The 22,560-nt window shown below is 44.4% G+C and overlaps 1 protein-coding gene across 1 annotated transcript in view; it reads right to left on the bottom strand.

Annotated features, from left to right (window-relative positions):
* The window catches only part of LOC126242756 (probable peroxisomal acyl-coenzyme A oxidase 1), an 87,104-nt gene that overhangs the window by 55,898 nt on the left and 8,646 nt on the right, over positions 1-22,560 (bottom strand). Inside the window, exons 2-3 of the mRNA XM_049948114.1 lie at positions 6,461-6,617; positions 6,158-6,326 (exon numbers count right to left, since the gene is read on the bottom strand). Coding sequence (XP_049804071.1) covers positions 6,158-6,326; positions 6,461-6,617 — 326 coding nt within the window. The remainder of the gene's footprint in view (positions 1-6,157; positions 6,327-6,460; positions 6,618-22,560) is intronic.

Genomic DNA, 22,560 nt, shown 5'->3' with positions numbered 1-22,560 from the left:
CTCCCTTTAGGTGCCGCTGAGCAACACCAGTACTGCTGGAACAGTGTAAAATGCAGAAGTCATCTGCATACAGAGGAGGTGTGACGGACGGCCCTACAGCTGCTGCTAGACCATTAATGGGCACTAAAAATAGAGATACATTCAATACAGAGCCCTGCAGGACCCCATTCTCCTGGATATGGGGGAACTATGGGAGGCACCAACTTGGACATGGAAAGTATGAAGCGACAGGAAATTTTGGATACAAATCGGGAGTGGGCCTTGGAGACCCCACTTGTATAATGTGCGAAGGATATGATGTCGCCAGGTGGTTTCATACGCTTTTCGTAAATCAAAAGAGACGGCAACAAGGTAGTGGTGTCTGGAAAAGGCTGTTCGGATGGCGGACTCGAGGGACACAAGATTATCAGTGGTAGAGCAACCCTGGCGGAAACCACGCTGGCATTGAGCGAGTAGGCCACTTGACTCCCGGACCCAACCTAACCCCCCGACACACCGTATGTTCTAGCAGCTTGCAAAGAACATTGGTGAGGCTGACGGGCTGATAGCTATCCACATCAAGAGTGGGTTTGTGCCAGGTTTGAGCACTGGTATGATGGTGCTCTCCCGCCACTGCGATAGAAAGATGTCATCGCACCAGATCCGGTTGAAGATGACGAGGAGCTGTCACTTGTAGTCAGACAAGAGATGTTTAAGCATCTGACTGTGGATCCGATCTGGCCCAGGAGCTGTGTTGGGGCAATGTGCAAGGGCACTGAGAAGCTCCCATTCTGTAAATGGGGAGTTATAGGGTTCACTGTGACATGTAGTGAAGGAGAGGATTTTCCCTTCCATCTGCCGTTTGAGAATGTGAAAGGCTGGGGGGTAATTCTCTGATGCAGAGGCTCGAGCATAGTGCTCGGCAATCGTGTTTGTGTCGGTAGATAACATGCCATCGACGGTAATGCCAGGGGCACCTATTGGGGTCTGGTACCCAAAAACTTGTTTGACTTTGCCCAGACTTGGGAAGGTGACGTAAGACACACAATGGTCGAGACATACCTCTCCCAACACTCCTGTTTCCACCTTTTGATAAGCTGGTGAACACGGGCCCGGAGCCATTTAAAGACTATATGGTGCTCTGTGGAAGGGTGCCGCTTATGTCGCTGTAGAGCTTGGCGATGCTCTTTAATTGCCTCAGTGACTTCCGGTGACCACCAAGGTACCGACTTTCATCGGGGGCACCCCAAAGAATGAGGGATCGCATTTTCCACAGCAAAAATGATCGTTTTAGTTACCTGCTCAACTAAAACATCGATGGCACCATGTGGGGGGGATTCAATGGTGATAGCAGGGGTGAAGACTGACCCTGACAGCATTTTGGACAAGCCCTCCACCTCCCCAAACTTATCCTCTAAATGCTCAACAAAAAACTGAGGCTTCATGGAAACAAAGGAGCCCCATCACCTCCCGTACATACGAGGTACTGAGGCAAATAAGATTTGCTGCCATCCTTAGCCTGGTGTTCCTCCCATGGTGTGGCCCGGGAGGGGAATGATTTAGGGTCATACTTCCTTGCATTGTACCGAGATGTGGAACGCTTAGAGACTCCTGGTGTGTGATCACCAGCAAGTGATGACATGGTACGCTTCATCGCGCATCATCTGCCCTGATGCCATACACACTGACCAGGGGCACTCTCCACAGGCGACACCCAGCCACAGAAAAGGCCACCTGGCAGGATGGCCTTTGCCAGGAGTCCCTATGCCCCAGGGTAATGGACATCTACTCCTTGGCATATGTGGGGAGTTAACGGTGCAGGTATCAGCAGAGCGATCCCTGTGCGGTCAGGGGGCTACAACCAACAGGGTACATGGCGAGCCCACCACAACAGACTGGCTACCGTGCTGGATATCAGGTGCAACCAAGCAAACAGGTCCATTATCATCGTCAGTGCAGAAAATTATAATGCACAGTGGATGGAGGAAAATGCACCCAGGAGGGTGACCTCACCCAACAGCTGGAGAATGAGTGGAAGTGCAGACCCTCTTCGACGAAGGATGTGAGAGGTCTCAGCACATGATGGATGCGATGCACCATGTAAGGTGCCCTTCCTCAATTGACTCGCTCTTCGGAAAAATTTGGAAAAATGGAGGTCAAACCCAACAGGGGACCATCACATACAGGCCGGAACGTGAGAGACTCCTTTTAGTCACCTCTTACGACAAGCAGGAATACCTCAGGCCTATTCTAACCCCTGGACCTGCAGGGGGACGTAATGGGGAAAGGGTTTCACCCCAAGCCAGCACGTCTGGCCCTAGTCCCAGGAGGTGGCTGGGGAGGGGAAGGTTTTGAGGAAGCAAATGTAGGAGCACGGAGAGAACCATTCCTGCTGAGGACATGGTCACAGAAGAGCGGCCAGAAACATGGTGCTTTCTTGCTAAGCTCCACATTTCTGGCCACTCTTCTGTGGCCATCTTTTCAGACGGGAATGGTTCTCTCTCAAGTGCTAAGTATCTGCCCAAGTACCATCCACTCCGATCAGGTCTCACTTTGTGGGCACCATCCAGCTGCACCACGGGCTGCCTGGCACAGTAGTCATTGGCAGGAGTTCCAGTACTCCGAAAAGATGAGCTACGCATATATAAGGCAGTGACAGCTCAGGTACCAGAAGTGTGAGCCCTATGTTGCCAGGGGGCTCAGCCAGATAGATAGATAGATAGATATATAACTGCCCCACCAGATGGACAGACTACACATTCTGGTGACCTTGCAGAAGGGGGCGGGCTATGGCAGGGAAGGAAGGGGGAGAAGAAAACGCTGGAGATGCTAGGGATGGAGGTCAAATCCCAGAAGGCAAAAGAAAGAGCTGAAAAAAAAAAAAAGAGAAAGTAAAAACGTGGAAACACAAGGCAGAAAGGAGTTGCAGAGCTGAGGGAATAGCTGCGTATTCATAGAGGAAAACACCACAGGAGAAAGAGGGGAGGAGGGGGAACTAGGATGGGAAAGAGTGGGTATGGGGAAGCGAATGGGAAAGGCTGCAATAGTTCAGGGCCTCATGTGTGCCACCCATGTACCTACAAATGAGCTGTGGGCCCCTTGAGGGCCCAGAATGTGAAGTCTAATGTGCAGCAACCCACCTTGACGAAAGATACCAGCCATTTCCCCGCAAAAAAACTTTCCCCTTATAAATGTACACAATTTCCTAAAAAACTAATATTTCCTAAAAAACTAATATGATTGCGGTCTGAGGTCCTATGATGATGATCTGGCCAGTAGAAATGGAGAACAAGTTTGGATTGTTCGATATTGGGTACGTAGATCAATTGAAATAAATATAATAGAGGGAAACATTCCACGTGGGAAAAATATATCTAAAAACACAGATGATGTGACTTACCGAACGAAAGTGCTGGCAGGTCGATAGACACACAAACATACACACGAAATTCAAGCTTTCGCAACAAACTGTTGCCTCATCAGGAAAGAGGGAAGGAGAGGGAAAGATGAAAGGATGTGGGTTTTAAGGGAGAGGGTAAGGAGTCATTCCAATCCCGGGAGTGGAAAGACTTACCTTATGGGGAAAAAAGGACAGGTATACACTCGCGCGCACACACACATATCCATCCGCACATACACAGACACAAGCAGACATTTGTAAAGGCAAAGAGTGAAACTCTTTGCCTTTACAAATGTCTGCTTGTGTCTGTGTATGTGCGGATGGATATGTGTGTGTGTGTGTGTGTGTGTGTGTGTGTGTGTGTGTGTGTGTGTGTGCGCGCAAGCGCGCGTGCGCGCGAGTGTATACCTGTCCTTTTTTCCCCCTAAGGTAAGTCTTTCCGCTCCCGGGATTGGAATGACTCCTTACCCTCTCCCTTAAAACCCACATCCTTTCGTCTTTCCCTCTCCTTCCCTCTTTCCTGATGAGGCAACAGTTTGTTGCGAAAGCTTGAATTTTGTGTGTATGTTTGTGTGTGTTTGTGTGTCTATCGACCTGCCAGCACTTTCGTTCGGTAAGTCACATCATCTGTGTTTTTAGATATCCCTGAAATAATTTAGAACAAAACCACAGAAAATCTAATTTTGAAGGTTGGACAAGAATTTGTCCCCCCACTCCCCCAAGTGCTACCTCAGTACATTAACTACAGCACTTGGTAAAATTTCTTATACTTTTCTCAGATGTGAAGTGCAGCCAATAGATAACATGTAAGTGAATGTACTTGTAATATTTGGGCTAGAACAAGAGGTGGTAAGGTGGGTAGATGAGATGGAAATTATGTGGGACTGTGCAATAACCCACTTGAGAAAGTCAAGGGAAATGAGTCAGTGATGGCTTTACCAATGGGCCATCTCATCTTTTGCCTGAAGTGGTCCAGCTAAAGGACTATGGGCCTTCGTATCTCTGAAATATAAGTCCACTCAATCACTATTCTACTTCTCGTTGTAACCATGCTAAGGATGACAGTGTTCATACACAATGTTGTAAGTGGTTCAACATGAACAGCCTAAGCATGCACTATGTCATCAATCACGACATGTTGGTCGTTATGAATGATCTATCTGCTGGCAAAATATTTGCACATAATTTTAACATGGTACAAAGCAAACTGATATTTACAACTTAATCGTTTACTTAAACTTATACCTAAATGAAAATCAATTATTGGGAATGCAATGTATGTTCTGGCTCACTTTGTTTATATTTGTGATGTCAGATGAGCAAGGTCATCGATCTAGAGTTGTTATCAGCCTTATCAGTGATGATGTCATCCTTATCGGTGGCAAGCCACACCCCAATTCCACCTCCCCCTCCCCTATCTCCAACCAATCACAGCAAAGTATTAAAAATGAAAGATCCAATCAAAAAAATTCAAAATGGTGGAAATAGCCCAATTGTGTTAGTACGAAATTTAAAATCTCTCATCTCTCCAGCCGATCACAGCAAAGTATTCAAAGGAGGCAGCCAGTTGGAAAATACTTTTAATAAATAATTGAATTTTTAAAACTCCAACTAGTCCAAATGTGAAACTACCTGTCAGATTAAAACTGTGTGCCAGACCGAGACTCAAACTCGGGGCCTTTTCCTTTCGCAGGCAAGTGCTCTACCAACTGAGCTACCCAAGCATGACTCGTGCCCCATCCTCACAGCTTCACTTCTGCCAGTACCTCATCTCCTACCTTCCAAACTTTACAAAAGCTCTCCTGCGAACCATGCAGTCCAATTGTATTTGAATTACAGTGCAATCTGACATTGAAGTGACCTTCAAGGTAATCACATGATCATGCAGGTCATACATGACATCATAAATGACATCGACGTATACACTCATAAGGTCATCATTCTTATTAGTGACATCATCACTCAATAAAATTAAATCAATCAACTAATAAAATACCTTTAAAAAATCCTCTCTTTCAATTGTATTTTATAACCACCCTCCCTTTCCTCTCTCCAACTAATAAGAGTTTAGTATTAAAGTGATTTGTAAAACTAGCAACAGTTAATAGAGAAAACTACTTAACTCAGACTGAAAGTCAAAGATATAATTATTATTTCTGTGTAAGACACACCTCTGGTATAAAAACAGTGTCAAGTTACATCAGTTCCGTACTTAGCTCTGGGTGTAGAAATGATGCCAAGTTACATTATTTCCAAAAGATATTTTGGAAAAATGGTGTCAAAGTCACATTATTTGTGTACATGTACTTACCTCTGACATAATATTAAAGTGATGCCATGCTCAAAGACATGCATAAGGTACATAAAATGGTGCACATGCACATATATGTATTTCAAATGTTAAATTTTGTACTCCTTACCCACAAAACCTGTCTACATTTGTACATCAAAAAATACTGTACTCGTTAAACTCATTTGTGACTTCTCTCGTGCAAAGTAATCATCTCCCCCTCCCCTTTCTCTTCCACACATAAAAACTGTGCCAAGTTACCTTTTCATTGTAATATATTACTGAGGGAATGAAACAAAAAAACACTAACATACTTGGTTAGCATCCAAATACCAATAATATACATGTATATTAAAGAAAAAGTTTCAAAATTAATTTTCTGTCTAGTAACTTCAGAATGTCTTTCAATGTACACTATATTTGCTATGCATATGCTTCTTTTTACACATCAGTACATGAAAAAAGCACAATGCTAGCAGAAGAAATACCTGCGCATATGTTCCAATGATGTCACAATTCCATGCTCTTCCAACCCAATATGCCTGTTGTTCCACATTTCCTTGGCCCATAATTGTTGGAATAAACATAACAAAGTGAAGTGCAAATGGATTTCCATCATTCAGAACCGCACTGCCAAGCATACCACCCAAAACTTGCCTAAAAGAGAAAAATAGTGTTAATATTTAATAGAAAGATATTCAAAATGGAACTTTGTCCTTATTGCTACATATAATTTAAGGAGAGTTTATAGTGTTTTTTTGGAAGTAGATTCAGCATTTTACAGTACGTACCTGTAACCATCAACACTTCCACCTCCTCCACTGGACTCATTTACTTTCTTGAATAATGCACAAGCCTTCTTAATAGAATTCTCAAACTTCTCCTTGTGGCTCAGATATTCATTAGGAACGTCATCTCTAAGTTCTGCATCCGACAGGAAGAACTGTTCTGCAAGTTTAAACAGAAGTCTATAAGATTCACAACAAATCAAAGACTTAAAAAGTATATTTTATTTTTTAATAATAGTGTTCAAAACTCCACCAGAAGTACTTAGTGAATGGATTGAATAGCTGAGTAGTTGCTGTTGCTAGTCCCAAGCCTGAACAAGGTGGGTATAGAGAGCATTAAGGAAACATCATAAGGCAGCTTCTGCAGTTAAAAATAACAGCTGCCAAGAGATGCCTAATGCACTGTTGTATTTCACTAATGATATCTAATATTGTCAGATGTCAACTGAAAGTGTGCTGGTAAAAACTTACTGAATCTTTAGGCCCAACACTTTACATCTCAGAGTGTCTAGTTCTGTGCCATGCCCTTATGACAATGTACTTCTTGTACCATGATGAATATTATGACATGATAGAAGGCACAGTGACGGTATCCCATTGTCTCCAGCTGTCGTGGACTACTTCATGGGGTACAATGATAAGCAAGCCTGAACTCAGTGATGCTGCATGTCTTGCTTGCTACGCTATGTTGATGACATCTTAATGATATGACCTGATGGTGCAAATGCACTGCAGTGGTTCACGAGTCACATGCACGGTGTCCATCCAAATATTAAATTTACTGTTGAGATTGAGAGGAATGGAAACCAACCCTTCTTGCATGTTTTAGATGAGTGAAGGCAGGAGGCTGGGGATGATCATTAGAGAAAACCAATGCACAGTGAACAGTACTCGAGCACAAACAGCTTTTACCACCCAGTACATGAGAAAGTGATAATTAACATGTCAGTATGCAGAGCAAGATTATTTCTCACAATAATCATCTACAGTGTAGAATGAAATTTTCGCTCTGCAGCAGAGTGTGCACTGATATGAAACTGCCTGGCAGATTAAAACTGTGTGCCAGACAAATTAGAACTTGGAACCTTTGCCTTTCGTGGGCAAGTGCTCTACCAATGAGCTACCCAAGCATGTCTCATGACCCATCCTCAGTTTTACTACTACCAGTACCTTGTCTCCTACCTTCCAAACTTCACAGTAGCTCTCCTGTGAAACTTCCTAAACTAGCACTACAGGAAGAAAGGATACTGCAGAGACGTGGCTTAGCTACAGCCTGGGGGATGTTTCCAGAATGAAAATTTTGTTCTGCAATGGCTCGTATACTGACATGAAACTTCCTGGTAGATTAAAACTATGTGCCAGACCAAGACTCAAACTCAGGACCTTTGCCTTTCGCAGGCAAGTGCTCTACCAACTGAGCTACCTAAGCATGACTCTCAATCCACCCTCACAGCTTTACTTCCTCCATTACCTTAACTCCCACCTTCCAGACTTCACAGAAGCTCTCCTGTGAAACTTGCAAGATTATCACACCTGGAAGAAAGGATATTGTGGAGACATGCAAGTTCCACAGGAGAGCTTCTGTGAAGTTTGCAGGGCAGGATACAGTAATGCTGTGAGTAGCAAAAAAAAAGCCAAGTTAGTTGCATTCCTTTCATACGGTGTGGCCATGAGCAGCAAGATAGAATGTGTGGTGCAGAGACGTGGACTGAGACTGGTGTCCCAGCCTGTCTCCAAGATACAAGAGATACACACAGGTAAAGGTGATTAATTCTGTTGTGATGTCCCTGCGAATGTGGCAGCATCTTTATAACTATTCACACTGTTTCTGAGCACTTGTGACATATTAAACAAAAAGGGCTCGAGAAGTTGGCCATAACTGAACACTGCCTACAAAACAGACACAGAATACTATTCGGAAAGATGAGTTTCTTGGCTTATACGTCACCATTTTGGGATTTTATCATAAAGGAGGTGGCCAAAATTAGAATAAACCACAATTTTAATGGGGACTAGGGGTACACTTGGTAGGTCAGGGGGACGGACTCTGGATGTTGAACGAAAGCAAAGACAGGTTGTTTGAATGATTGTGGATGAGGGGGTGGGGGGCAACAGTTCCAAATGTGGTGACTGCTCCTCCTGCTACTGATGTCACTGGTTTCACAGTAGGCTAGAGCTCGTATGAGTGCCCAATTCACCTTCCTGCACTTGTGCACTTTGGTCCTCTCTGGAAAGTTCCACTCACTGCTATCACACCTATGTAAGTAGCACACCATCTCAGCACCAGTAATTGGTGGCTCTTTTCCCCTGATGATGACAGCAAAGGTAGCCATCAAAAGCTCGAGTGTTCTATTTGAAGTGACACTTATATACCAAACAGATTTTATGAGTATTTGTATGAGTATGGGTTGATCAGTTCCCACTGTGGCTCCTTGATGTTATAGTCATTTTTGTTTTGGAAAGTGCACAATCTTACATTTCTCAACATTTAAAGCAAGCCATCAGTCTTTGCACCACTTTGAGATTTTATCAAGGTCTGACTGTATATTTGCCCAGCCTCTTTCAAACAGTTAGTTTGATACATAACTGCAACATTTGTGGAAATGTTTGAGGTTATATTAACATTATCTATAGGGTAATTAAGTACAATATGAACAGCAAAGGTCCCAACACATTTTCCCCTCGCACATCTGAAGTTACTTCTACATCTGTTGATGATTGTTCATCCAAGATAACATGCATTCATTTAGTTATGCATGCCTATCTTCTGGGCTACATCCAAGGTGTTATTATTAGATTGTTAGCTATTGACAGCTATAATTGATTATTTACATGTTGTCTTCAATAAGAGAGCTCTCAAATTCTTTAACTTAATTCCTGGTTTATCTTTTAACTACTGTATATAAAGATTTAATTTAAGACATTATTCAAATTTATTTCCTTAATGTTTTGATCAATATCCATACGACAGCACAATATTTTTTTGTAATATAGAATTAGTTTTCCGTTTTTCCTAACTATTTGATAAAATCTCCTTCTCCTTGCACATAATTCGATGTCCTAGTGTTCAAAGACGAGCATGCTACAATTGAGGCCATTTTGGAAAAAGTGAAAATCAGTTATTGGTCAGTTTTCAACATCATGCACAATATTTTGAACACTACAAAGGCTGCTGCTCACTGGATTGTGTAACTCCTCTCAACCATTCAAAAAGCCCTCCAAATGGAAGCAGCAGTGGAAATGTTACAGTTATGTCAAGCCAATCAGGATGGCGTCTTTAGCTTCCATATCACGATGGAAGAGTGTGGGTGTACTGCTTTCTGTGTAATTCTGGATATTTCCTGGCAATATCTTGTAAAATGTTTTAATAATAAATATGTGTGTTTCCAGTTTTTATTGAAAAACATATGTTTTACCAGTTTCAGATTATAAATATATATATGTTTCTAGCTCTGTCTAGTAAAGCATGGTGGTTTTTTAAGCTGAGCTTCCAGATGATGGCAGATTTTTCACTGTTTAAGCCCTTCTCCTTTCACTGCAGGTATAGCACAAGTCTTATGACGTACACAAAACTGGGTTTTGTAGTTCAAGCGAAATTATTATATCCATAGATCGATGCTTTTCGTCGTCATCGTCATCATCATCATCATCATCATCATCATCATCATCATCATCATCATCATCATCATCATGTCACAGCTCCAATTCCCTGGGTGCAGGTGAAATGCCTTTTACACCTTTTTTATTGTTCTACAGCTCTTCCTCGTGAACCCCATCCCAAAGGAGACCACTTCTGTCACAATGTCCTTCTTCACTAAGTCGATTCTTGGCTGTCTGAAATGTCTTTTTCGATTTATAATCATTTCAAGGAATTTCTTGGCTTTCCTGTTTCCTTCCATCTGTTTCGCATTATCATACCATATTAATCTTGACTCGTGCAGTTTTTCCGGTACACTGAGTTTACATCTGCATCCATTCTCTTCCTAACAACTTCATTTCAGCAGCTTTGTTGCTTTTAGTCTGTAAAAAGTTACAGAAATGGATTGCAAACTGGGCATGGGAAATGTGATTCATTCTGACACACTACATTAATCATATTCACAACTAAGTCTTTGATCTCCTTAGAGGCCAAGAAAGCAGTTTCACAACACCTACAAAATGTTTTAAATGGGTAAGTTGCATTACATTGAAAACCTTTCCGTTTGTAGCAGGAAGAAGAAACTGTGTATAAAGTATTCTCTATTAGTTACACAAGGCCTCCACATTAGCAGCTTCACTGGTCAGTTGCTCCTGGTGGTGACTGTTGGGGAAGCCATTGATTGGTTGGTTGGTTGGTTGGTTGGTTGGTTGGTTGGTTTGGGGTATAAAGAGACCAAACTACAGGGTCATCAGTTCCTTTTTCCTGATGCAACCAAGGTTCAAGGTACAAAAACATCCAACAGCACACCTAAAAAGAAAACGAATGGAATGAACAAAAAACGGGGGAAAACATACACCACAAGTAAAAGTAGAAGAAGGTATTAAAACCATAGAGCAGATGGTCTGGGCTGGCTGATCACAATAATAAAAGAGGATGAGCCAGCCACTCTGCAACACATTAAAATGTCCACCCCAAAAAGACAAGGTGAGATGAACACATGTAGGGAAAAGACGACCACCAAGACAAACAAATGCAAAGAAAGTGCAACAGAGTTAAAATGGAGGGAGAGTGACAACCTCAGAGAGAAGGCTAAATATCCATCCTTAGATGGTACAATAAAAACCGCCCTCAGGAATAAAACGTAAAACTAAATCTGCTGTAGAGGCATTGTTGCCCAACACCGAAGGTAGGGTGCTGGGAAGGTTAAAAGTCTGCTGCAGAGTGGCTAAAAGTGGGCAGTTCAGCAAAGATGTGGACGACAGTCATATGTAAGCCACAGTGACACCGAGGTGGGTCCTCACAACAGAGAAGGTAACCATGTGTTAGCCACGTATGGCCAATCGGAGCCGGCAAAGAACCACTGAGACCCTGCGAGATACCTGCATGGAGGTCTTTCACACATTTGTAGTCTCCTTATGGGCACGCAGTTTGTTGTGTGTACTGAGATTATGCCATTCCATCTCCCAAATCTGAAAAACCTTGCGGCGTAACAATGATCACAGGTCAGTTACAGGGATGCCAATCTCCAGAAGTGGTTTCCGTGCAGCCTGTCAGCTAGTTCATTTCCTGGGATTCCGACGTGGCCTGGGGTCCACACAAACACGGAACGACTGGACCATTCCAGGGCATAGATGGACTCCTGGATGGTCGCTACCAAAGGATGGCAGGGGTAGCACTGGTCGATAGCTTGTAGGGCTCAAGGAGTCAGTACACAGATGAAATGACTCACCAGGGCATGCGCGGATGTGCTCAAGAGCACGAGAAATGACCGCCAGCTCTGCAGTGAAAACACTGCAGCCATCTGGCAAGGAGTGCTGTTCAATATGTCCTCCATGAACATATGTGAAGCCAACGTGACCATCAGCAATCGAGCCATCAGTGTAAACCACTTCATGGTCCCCGTACATGTCAAGAATCGAGAGCAAATGACAGCAGAGAGCTGCGGGGTTAACTGAGTCCTTAGGACCATGTGAAAGGTCTAAGCGAAGCTTCGACCTAGGTGTACACCATGGAGGTGTACATGAATGGACCTAGAGTATAGGTGGTAAAGGCATGGACTTCACTTCCAACAAAAGAGATTGGACGCGAACCGCAATCTTAAGCCCTGACCTGGGCATCCGATGTGGGAGATGAACCACCGTGGATGGGAAAAGGAGATGGTAATTTGGATGCTCACGAGAACTATCAATGTGTGCACGCCTAACCTTCAATGGAGGGACTCCGTCCTCCACCAGGATGCTAGTCACCAGACTCGTCCTAAAAGCTCCTGTTGCCAGTTGAATGCCATAGTGGTGCACTGGGTCGAGTAAACGCAACGCTGAGGGCACCACCGAACCATAAACCTGACTCCCATAGTCAAGGCCGGATTGAACAAGGGCTCCAGCAACGTAGAGCGATCTGCACCCAGTTGGTGCTGCTCAGGCAGCGGAGTGCATTGAGGTGCTGCCAGCACTTCCGCTTCAGCTGACGAAGATGAGGAAGCCACGTCAATCGGGCATCGAAAACCAGTTCTAAGAATCGATATGTCTCCACTACAGTGAGCGGATCATCATTAAGGTAAATTTCTGGTTCCAGATGAATGGTACGACACCGACAGAAGTGCATGACTTTGTGGCTGAAAACTGGAAGCTGTGGGCTAGAACCCATGACTGTGCCTTGTAGATGGCACCCTGTAGGCTATGCTCAGCAACACCAGTACTGGAGGAGCAATACGAAATGCTGAAGTCGTCTGCGTACAGAGAATGTGAGACCGATGGCCTGACAGCTGCTGCTAGACCATTAATGACCACTAAAAATAGAGAGACTCTCAATACAGAGCCATGCAGGACCCCATTCTCCTGTATATGGGGGGAACTATGGGAGGCACTGACTTGGACACAGAAAGGTACAAAGTGATAGGAAATTTTGGATAAAAATTGGAAGCGGGCCCCAGAGACCCCACTCATATAATGTGGCAAGGATATGATGTCGCCAGGTCATGTCCTAAGCTTTTCGTAAATCAGAAAAGACGGCAACCAGGTGCTGAAGTCAGGAAAGGAATGTTCGGATGGCAGACTCAAGGGAAACCAGATTATCAATGGTAGCGCAACCCTGGTTCAAACTGCACTGGCATGGAGCCAGTAGGCCATGTGACTCCAGGACCCAACACAACCGCCAACTTACCATATGTTCTAACAGCTTACAAAGAACATTGGTGAGGTTGATGGGCCGATAGCTATCCACATCAAGTGGGCTTTTACCAGATTTGAGCATTGGATTGATTGTGGTCTCCTGCCACTGTGATGGAAAGATGCCATCACACCAGATCCAGTTGAAGATGACAAAGATATGTCACTTTTAGTGCTGTGTCGAGGCAATGTGCAAGGACGCTGAGGAGCTTCCACTCTGTAAATGGAGCATTATAGGGTTCACTGTGACGTTCAGTGCGTTCTGTGCCGTTTGAGGGTGTGAAATGCTGAGGGATAATTCTTTGAAGCGGAGGCTCGAGCACAGTGCTCAGCAAACTGCTCGGCAATAGCTTTTACGTCAGTAGATAACACACCATTGACGTTGACGCCAGTAACATCTGTCGGGGTCTGGTACCCACAAACATGTCTGATCTTTGTCCAGGCTAGGGAAAGTGAAGCATGGCACCCAATGGTCGAGAAGTACCTCTCCCAACATGCCTGTTTCTGTCTTTTTATAAGTTGGCGAACGTGGGCATGGAGCCATTTAAAAGCTATTAGGTGCTCTAGGAAAGGGTGCCGCTTATGTCGCTGTAGAGCTCACCAACACTCTTTAATGGCCTCCGTGATTTCCAGTGACTACCAAAGTACTGACTTTCGCTGGGGACACCCTAAAGAACAAGGGATCATGTTTTCCACCGCAGAAACGATCGTTCTAGTGACCTGCTCAACTACCACATTGATGATACCATCTGGGGGAGATTAAATGGTGACAGCAAAGGTGAAAGCTTCCCAGTCTGCCTTGTTTAAAGCCCATCTTGGTAGATGTCTGGGGGAATGGCGCTGGGGGAGTGACAGGAAGATGGGAAAGTGCTCACTACCACACAAGTCATCGTGGGCTCTCCAGTGGACAGATGGGGTGCCATGAGCCACAATTAAATGTGTGGGGGCCCCAGTAATGAAGAGGTAGGGGTCGAGTTGAGACAGGAAAGTTTCGACATCTCTACCTCGGCCAGTAAGCACAGTGCCACCCTACAAGGGGTTATGGGCGTTAAAATCTCCCAGAAGTGGGAAAGATTTAGGGAGTAGATGAATCAGTGTAGCCACTGCGTTCAGGGGCAATGCACCATCTGGAGGAAGATATACGTTGCAGACAGTTATTTCCTGTGTCATCCTTTCCTGACAGCCACAGCTTCAAGAGGTTCAGTGCATACTGAGTTCAGGACATAGACACAAACTCCACCTGACACTTATTATAGTCACTGTGGTTCTTGTAATATCCCCTATGGCTGCGAAGGGCAGGGTCCGCATTGCCGGGAACCAGGTTTCCTGGAGGGCAATGCAGAAAGCTTAACTGTTGCCGTAGCCCAGCCAGGTGGTGGAAAAAACTGCAGCAGTTCCACTGGAGGATGGCGTTATCAAGAGGTTGGGAAGACATGAAGCGTGCAAGGAGGCAGGTTACGCCTCAGGATCACCTGCTGCCACCAACTGAGTATTTGTATCCATTCCCTTTGTGGATGAGGTATCAGTGAGATCCAGGTCCTCATGGGACACTGAGATCTCCACCTCATCTGCAAGTGCGGAACTGGTAGGGAGTGGTGGTGTTGGGGCCACCGGAGGGTCCTTTTTCTTAGCAGACTTCTTTGTTTGCTTGCCCTCTCGCTTCTCCTTAGGGGCTTGCTGGGAGGACTTTTCTGAAGCAGCTTCAGGCACAGAGGAAGACCATGAAGCTCTTCATCCAGCAGCTTTTGGCTCCTTTAGCCACTGGCCTGTGTCTGCTGTGGCATTAGTGGAGACCTTCGGAGAGCCCAAGGGACCCCTTCTGCATGAGAGGAGCTAGAGGAGGCTGTTGCTTCTCTGGCTGGGCGGAGGGGACCGATGTCCCCTGCGTTTGGGGGGAGGGTTGCTCCCAAAATGGGTACTGTGCAGTCTGGCGAGAGGGGGGTGTGCTGCTCTCTGCAGTTGATACAAGTGGGAGGAGGTGCACAGGGAGTATCTGGATGCAGTGGACATCGGCAGTCTAGACATGTGGTGCTGGGAGTGCAGCGGGAAGACATGTGCCCAAATTTCCAGCACTTAAAGCATCGCGTAGGGGGAGGGACGTATGCTGTAATGTCACAGCAAATAACCATCACCTTGACCTTTTCAGGCAATGAATCACCCTCAAAGGCCAAGATGAAGGCATTGGTAGCAACCCTGTTGTCTTTGGGTCACCTGTAAATGCACTGGATGAAATGAACACCCCTCCGTTCTAGACTGGCGCGGAGCTCGTCATCAGACTGCAAGAGGAGGTCGCGATGGAAAACAATCCCCTCGACCATGTTGAGGCTTTTATGGGGAGTGACAGAAACAGGAATATCACCCAGCTGGTCACAAGCAAGTAACACCTGGGACTGAGCTTGGGATACTGTCTGAATCAAGACTGCACCACTTCTCATCTTGGACAGCACTGTCACTTCCCCAAACTTATCCTCAAGATGTTCAACAAAAAATTGAGGCTTCATAGAAAGGAGTCGCCCTCCATTCTGCTACAGACTAAATACCGAGGCGAATATGGCTCTCTTCTTTCTGTAGCCCTAAGTTCCTCCCACCTTGTAGTGCGAGAGGGAAGTGATTTAGGTCATATCTGTCAGCATTGTACTCAATCTTGCCCTTCTTAGAGATTGCTGGCGCCGTACAGACACTAGCACAAGATGAATTAGTTCGCTTCATTGCGGGTCATCTGCCCTGATGCCACGCACTTCGATCACGGGCTCTCCCCACAGGTGCCACCCAGCCACAGCAAAGGCCACCTGGCATGATGGCCGTTGCCGGGAGTCCTGGTGCTCCTTGGCATACGTGGGGAGTTCACAGCTCAGGCATCAGCAGTACAATCCCTATGTTGTCAGGGGGCTACCACCAAATGGGTACATGATAGCCCCAGCACAATAGACTGGCTACTGTGCTGGATATTGGGTGCAGAGAAATCCAATACTGTCATGGGGACAGGAGACAATGGAAGAAGATAACATACCCCGGAAAGCATCCTCGCCCAAATAGTTGAATTGAAAGTGACAAGAGGTTCAGGAGTTTGAATCTAAGGACACTATTGATAACTCGTGCACCACGTACGGCGTCCTTCCCCATACAGCCCGCACTTCTGTAGAATTTGGGAAGTGGCAGGTCAAACCATACAATGGAACCTGAAATTATAGGACTGAAAAGTGTGAGACTCCTTTCAGTCGACTCTTACAACAGGCAGTGGGAAGCCATTGAAAGGTTACGTTCTCACCCAAAGCGGATGTGACAAGACAGAGAATATTTTATCCAAGGACACTGACACGAGAAACTTTCTTCCAAAAAAAACTTTCACGGAATCTTAATTCTGAATCAACATGGATGAAATCAAGTTGTTAATGAATTTCTTGCCGGCCCACAGAAATAATTCCCCCAATCACGAGTCATTCAAACATAAAATTCTTAGCAAAGATTTTACACCACCTTCACACCTTCTTTTCTCAGTATTCTTTTGACTACGGAAAATAGCTGCATACAGCCACTGGCATAAAAGTACACATGATATGCATGAATTTTCAGCACATTTCAGTAGGCCACACTGTATCTGTAAACATGCATCGCAGAATAACTTCATGCTCAACCATGGTTGTACTGATATGTTACTGCAAGAAGGGCTGTCAGCATGCGAAGTTCTGCCCCATAGTGGTTGTGTGAGATCAACAGTACCAGGTGACAATCACTACTGACAAATTAGAGCTTGTAGGCACAATGACAAGACGCAACAGAACTGGAGTGCAACTAATAGCTCTGTGTCAATTCAGACAATAAACAACTGATCAGTCTGGTTTCTCATTATGAACAACAGTACAAATGCTGCAGCATCATAGTCCACAAAGAAGATGGGCAAGTTAATCCTTTAAATGGTATTCATATTAATGGCATTGGGGTCTCTTCACTGCATGTCAGGATTCGTCTGATGCCTGATTTTCATCATAGAAATTTGTGGTGGCGGCTAGGCATCAGCATCTGTCTCAAGCATGAGGGTAGACTCATTCCTCTCATCCTGGAGACCTACCCTTTCTTATTAACCTCGCCAACCTAATCCTACTTCCCCACACAGAGAATAGTTCTGAAAACTAGTGCAGCATTTTATACTTTTACGCAGGATAGTCAATAAATTAGCTATACTTTCATCACAACACACCGTTAAATTTCGCCCACTGCCTTCTGCACATGCATGCTTACAATTGTATGACTGCAGTCATGCATGTGACTTTCATCGCCAAACACATTAACTGCATTCTCTTAGTTACACCATAAACATGTCCACTCTACTAGTAGTTTGCACCAAAGATGAATGATGATCTTTGGTTGTATGGGATGAAAGGAGCTGAAATTCTTCATAGACTTTCAGTACAATACAGGGACTGTACTATGTCATGGCAGTGTTTATTTGCTGATTGAGATGTCTGAAAGTTGCTAGACTACGAGGGGGGACCCAAAAGAAACTGGATTGTTGTCATAAAAAATTTATTGATGAATCTTTTTACAAAATTACTTCAGTCACCTTCAAAATACTCTCCATTACATGCGATCCACTTGTCAAGTCTCTTTTCCCACTGTTTGAAGCATGTTTGGAACTCTTCAAGTTTGATATTGTCCAGTGCCCTTTGCGAAGCTGTTTTTACCACCTCCACATCATCATAATGCTCCCCTTTTAGCGTTTCTTTCATTTGTGGAAATAAGAAAAAGTCGCAACGGGGCTAGGTCCGGCAAATACGGAGCGTGGGGAACGACAGACCACCTCTGAGATGCCAAATAGTGGGTCACTCATAAGGCGTGTGTGCTGGAGCATTGTCATGATGCAGAAACCAGTCACCTGATCGCCAAAGTTCCGGGCGTTTCCTCCTCACATCCTCTCGTAAACGCCTTAAAACATTCAAGTAAAAGTGCTGGTTAACAGTCTGGCCAGGGGGTATGAATTCCCAATGCACAATTCCACGAACATAAAAAAAGACAATGATCATTGTCTTCACATTTGACCTCAGTTGCCTTGCTTTTTTTTAACACCATCTAGCGTGAGAACCCTGCACTACGTCTACAAGTGGCAGCGCCCTCGGAGTCCGGTTTCTTTTGGGTCCCCCCTCATAGTGTGACACATGAAGAGGGAGCAGGACACCAATCAATGTTCACCATGGCCTGAAAGACTCAACAAGCTCAGTAGATGGTTTTAGCAGATAGTTGGGTTACTATTGACACAGCAGCATCTTATTCAGATGTAGGTAATGGTTCTGCCTATCAAATCACCTATAACTGATACTGGACCATAGAGTTTCTGCACAATGGGTATCAAGACAGCTTACTTAAGAACTCAAGGCAAAATATGTGGACATTCCTATTCTTACCCAACTGTTTCAACAGCAAAGGTGATTCACTTTTGATGAAATGTGAGTTTAGCACTATAAGCCAGAGTCAAAACATCAAAGTATGGTGTAGAAACACGCTGTATCACCACAGACGAAAAATTCAAGACTCTGCAATCAGCAGGAAAGGCTATGCAAGCAATTTTTTGCATTGCTAATGGACCTGAACTAGAAGAGGACATGACAAAGGGAACAACCATCAGCAAAATGTCTTACAGTGAATTGTTGGAAAATAAGCTAAAGCTATCAATTCTCACCAGATGATACAGTCTGTTATAAAGAATGTGTTATTGTTGGATGTCAACGTCCACCAGTACACAGCTCACCACACCGCTGATGCCATCAAGAAACTGTATTTTGAACTGCTGGAACACCCTCCCTACATTCAAAGATCTTGCTCTCTCCAACTTTAATATGTTTGGGCTTCTCAAGAATGCTTTGTAAGATCATTGATTTTCCTCAGATGTGTAGGTGCAGAAAGTAGTGCAAAAGTGGTTTTGCAATCAACTGAAAACCTTCTATGAACATGCAAGTTTCTGGATCGCTGGTCCAAGTGCATTGAAAAGGACTGAGACTAGGCTGAAAAGTAAGGTACATGCCAGACACACTTTTTTCGTGTGAATCCACTGCAGAATGAAAAGTAAAGACCATTTTTTACAGTCCCTTGTATATACACCTACTGGCAGTAGTGTAGGTAGGCTTAAGTACTGGCCAGCAGTTATGTTTCATAGTTTTATATCAGTGGCATACCTGCAACATTTGTTTTCAAGTTTTCTTCATGCCTCTTAAGAGGTTATTTATGTGCCTATGGATTGCAATGCCACTCTAAATAAATATATTTGCCAACTGTTGACTTGAGTAAAAAATGACATGTTTATGATTGCTTAATGCATGTCCAGGTACGACAGAATCTATACATATTATTAAAAAATGTGTGTGTGTGTGTGTGTTTTTTCCTCATCTCCTCCTAAACCACAGGACGAATTTCAACCAAAATTGGTGCACATATCCCTTACTGTGACGCAATAATAACTGTTAGGATAAGAACCATCTACCTATCATAGATTTCAGGAGGTATGACGACATAAACAATGCGATGAGTGAAAAATTGCTACATCATGCAGGACATTTTAATACATTTTTTTCTTTGCCACTAAGACAGTGCTACTGTCGAGTCAACTTAAGAAAATCCCCGATAGCTTGTGGTGCTCTTGACAGCTTTCACTACGAAGCACAAATGGCTGTATGCAAAGGAAAAAGCTGTCTACAGAGCTGTGAAAAGGCAATGCGTAGAGATGTTTACGAAATCACATTGCAGACACACGAAGACATTATGCATATTTCTCTGTACAATTATTTTATTATTTCAAATGTATTTTCACAAATATCTGGAGATGAATTTTCTTGATATTACACTACATGTACAGTTCATTTCTTGTTCTCATTTTCGATTGAAAATTGGCAAAATGAATACACGGGTAATGCCCAGTTTGTCAGCTAGTTTTTCATATAAACCCATCAATAACGTGTTTTGTGCTCCAGAATCTTAACACTTTCAGTACACCGATACATGAGATGCAATAAATTCCTGCAATGCACATTTTTCTGCAGGTACACAAAAAGTGTATACACTCCTGCAGTGGGAAGCATTTTTTAAAGAGTGGTGACTGAGTAACAGTCTGAGTGACACTCCAGCTCTAATTTGCATCAACATTTGCACAATCCACTTGTTTATTTAAAGAGGCTGTAAAATTTACAGGTATATCAACAACTATAAGAGGAAAGAATAAAAGTTAATTGTGATATACAATGCCTTACAAAATAAGTGAAACACCCAGAAGACACGGTCAGATCTCAGTACAACATTGTATACAGACACCATTGGCAGATACAAAAGTCATTAGAGTTGCAGTTCTCTGTGAAGGGTAGAATGGCCTCCAGACTCCATTAGTATTGTTTGTGTTTAATGTTGCTACCAAGCCTGGCAGGGTGTATGAGGGGCATAAACAGTGTCAGATGTTGAGTAATCACTTTGAAGAACATGGAGATACCACGTATTCGTGTGAGACAGTGTGACTTCATTACCGGACAATGTTTGAAAGGTGCATCATCACAGATCTACATCTGGTTAGCTGGTTGATTTGTGTAATCAAGATTTTTGGGGCATTCACTGCATGTGAATGCAAGTGCAGGCGTACTGTCGTCAAGATTCCAACCAACCATATCTGGCGAAAACAGGGTGGGGGGGGGGGGGGGGGGGGGGCATCATGGTACCGTACACCGAGCACATCGGAACCCCTTAAAGTCAACACCTGCTATCCAAGAACAAGTGAACTCCTTGCAACATTCTGTGACATGCTGCAGCCTCGGTCAGAGGCTAGCAGAAGCCAGACTAGAGAATTACTGTCTTACTGTCTCATGAGTAGGCTGCCATTAACATCACAATACAAACAGCTGTTTGGTGTAGAGCTCTGACCAGGAACTGTGGACTGCTGATCAGTGGCATTGTATTGTGTTCTGCACTACCCCTGGATGATCATCATCAGTGAGTATGTTGGTGACCTGGTGGGAGGTCCCGTTTTTTCCAATAATCTGTAGAGACACAGCAGCAGGGCTACTCCTGGCATCACTGTATTTGGAAGTATCAGATATGACTTCAGAGCACAGGCAGCAGTGATTGAGGGAACTCTGACGGCCAACAGTGTACCACTGACATCCTGTGTCCTCATGTGTTCTCTCTCATGTGACAGTATCTTACTGCCATTTTTCAATACGACAATAGCACACGACTCTACAAACTATCTGCGCGATGCTAAGGCACCTGACCGGCAGTTTCAATATTGTCAGTGTGCCCCAGTGACAACAATTAAGCTGTGTTTACACTGTCTTTCACAGTGCAGCACGGGAACATTAGTTTTGTCGGGGCCCGCAGACTGACACAAATACAAAACCTAGCCACTAGTAGTCTTAGAATGTGACCAAGGGCTTTAGAGATGAAACTTCCTGGCAGATCAAAACTGTGTGCCGGACTGAGACTCGAACTCGGCCTTTCGCGGGCAAGTGCTCTACCATCTGAGCTACCCAAGCATGACTTGTGCCACATCCTCACAGCTTTACGTCTGCCAGTACCTCGTCTCCTACCTTCCAAACTTTACAGAAGCTCTCTTTTCTTTCAGGAGTGATAGTTCTGCAAGGTTCGCAGGAGAGCTTCTGCAAAGTTTGGAAGGTAGGCGACAAGGTACTGGCAGACGTAAAGCTGTGAGGGCGGGGCTCGAGTCGTGCTTGGGTAGCTCAGATGGTAGAGCACTTGCCCGCGAAAGGCCGAGTTCGAGTCTCGGTCCGGCACACAGTTTTGATCTGCCAGGAAGTTTCATCTCTAAAGCCCTTGGTCATATTCTAAGACTACTAGTGGCTAGGTTTTGTATTTGTGTCAGTCTGCGGGCCCCGACAAAACTAATGTTCCCGTGCTGCACTGTGAAAGACAGTGTAAACACAGCTTAATTGTTGTCACTGGGGCACACTGACCACATTGAAACTGCCGGTCAGGTGCCTTAGCATCGCGCAGATAGTTTGTAGAGTCGTGTGCTATTGTCGTATTGAGTTCAAGTCTCGGTCCGGCACACAGTTTCGATCTGCCAGGAAGTTTCATATCAGCGCACACTCCACTGCAGAGTGAAAATCTCATTCTGGGCTTTAGAGATGTCTCATGACATTACCGTGGTTTGTTATTTACTGAAGGCTTCCTGAAATGCTGCTGGGCACTGAAGCATTCTTCTCTTAACTTTTATTTATCTGCATATTTATGATTTCCTCTGTGACTAAAGTGCAGTATTTGCCTTTCCTTACAAGCCTTCCTGATAATGCTTGTGTATCAAACTG

The sequence above is a fragment of the Schistocerca nitens genome, chromosome 1 (assembly GCF_023898315.1).
Source record: "Schistocerca nitens isolate TAMUIC-IGC-003100 chromosome 1, iqSchNite1.1, whole genome shotgun sequence".
Lineage (NCBI taxonomy): Eukaryota > Metazoa > Arthropoda > Insecta > Orthoptera > Acrididae > Schistocerca > Schistocerca nitens.
The sequence above is the reverse complement of the archived record's forward strand: the minus strand, read 5'-3'. Positions and strand labels throughout refer to the sequence as shown.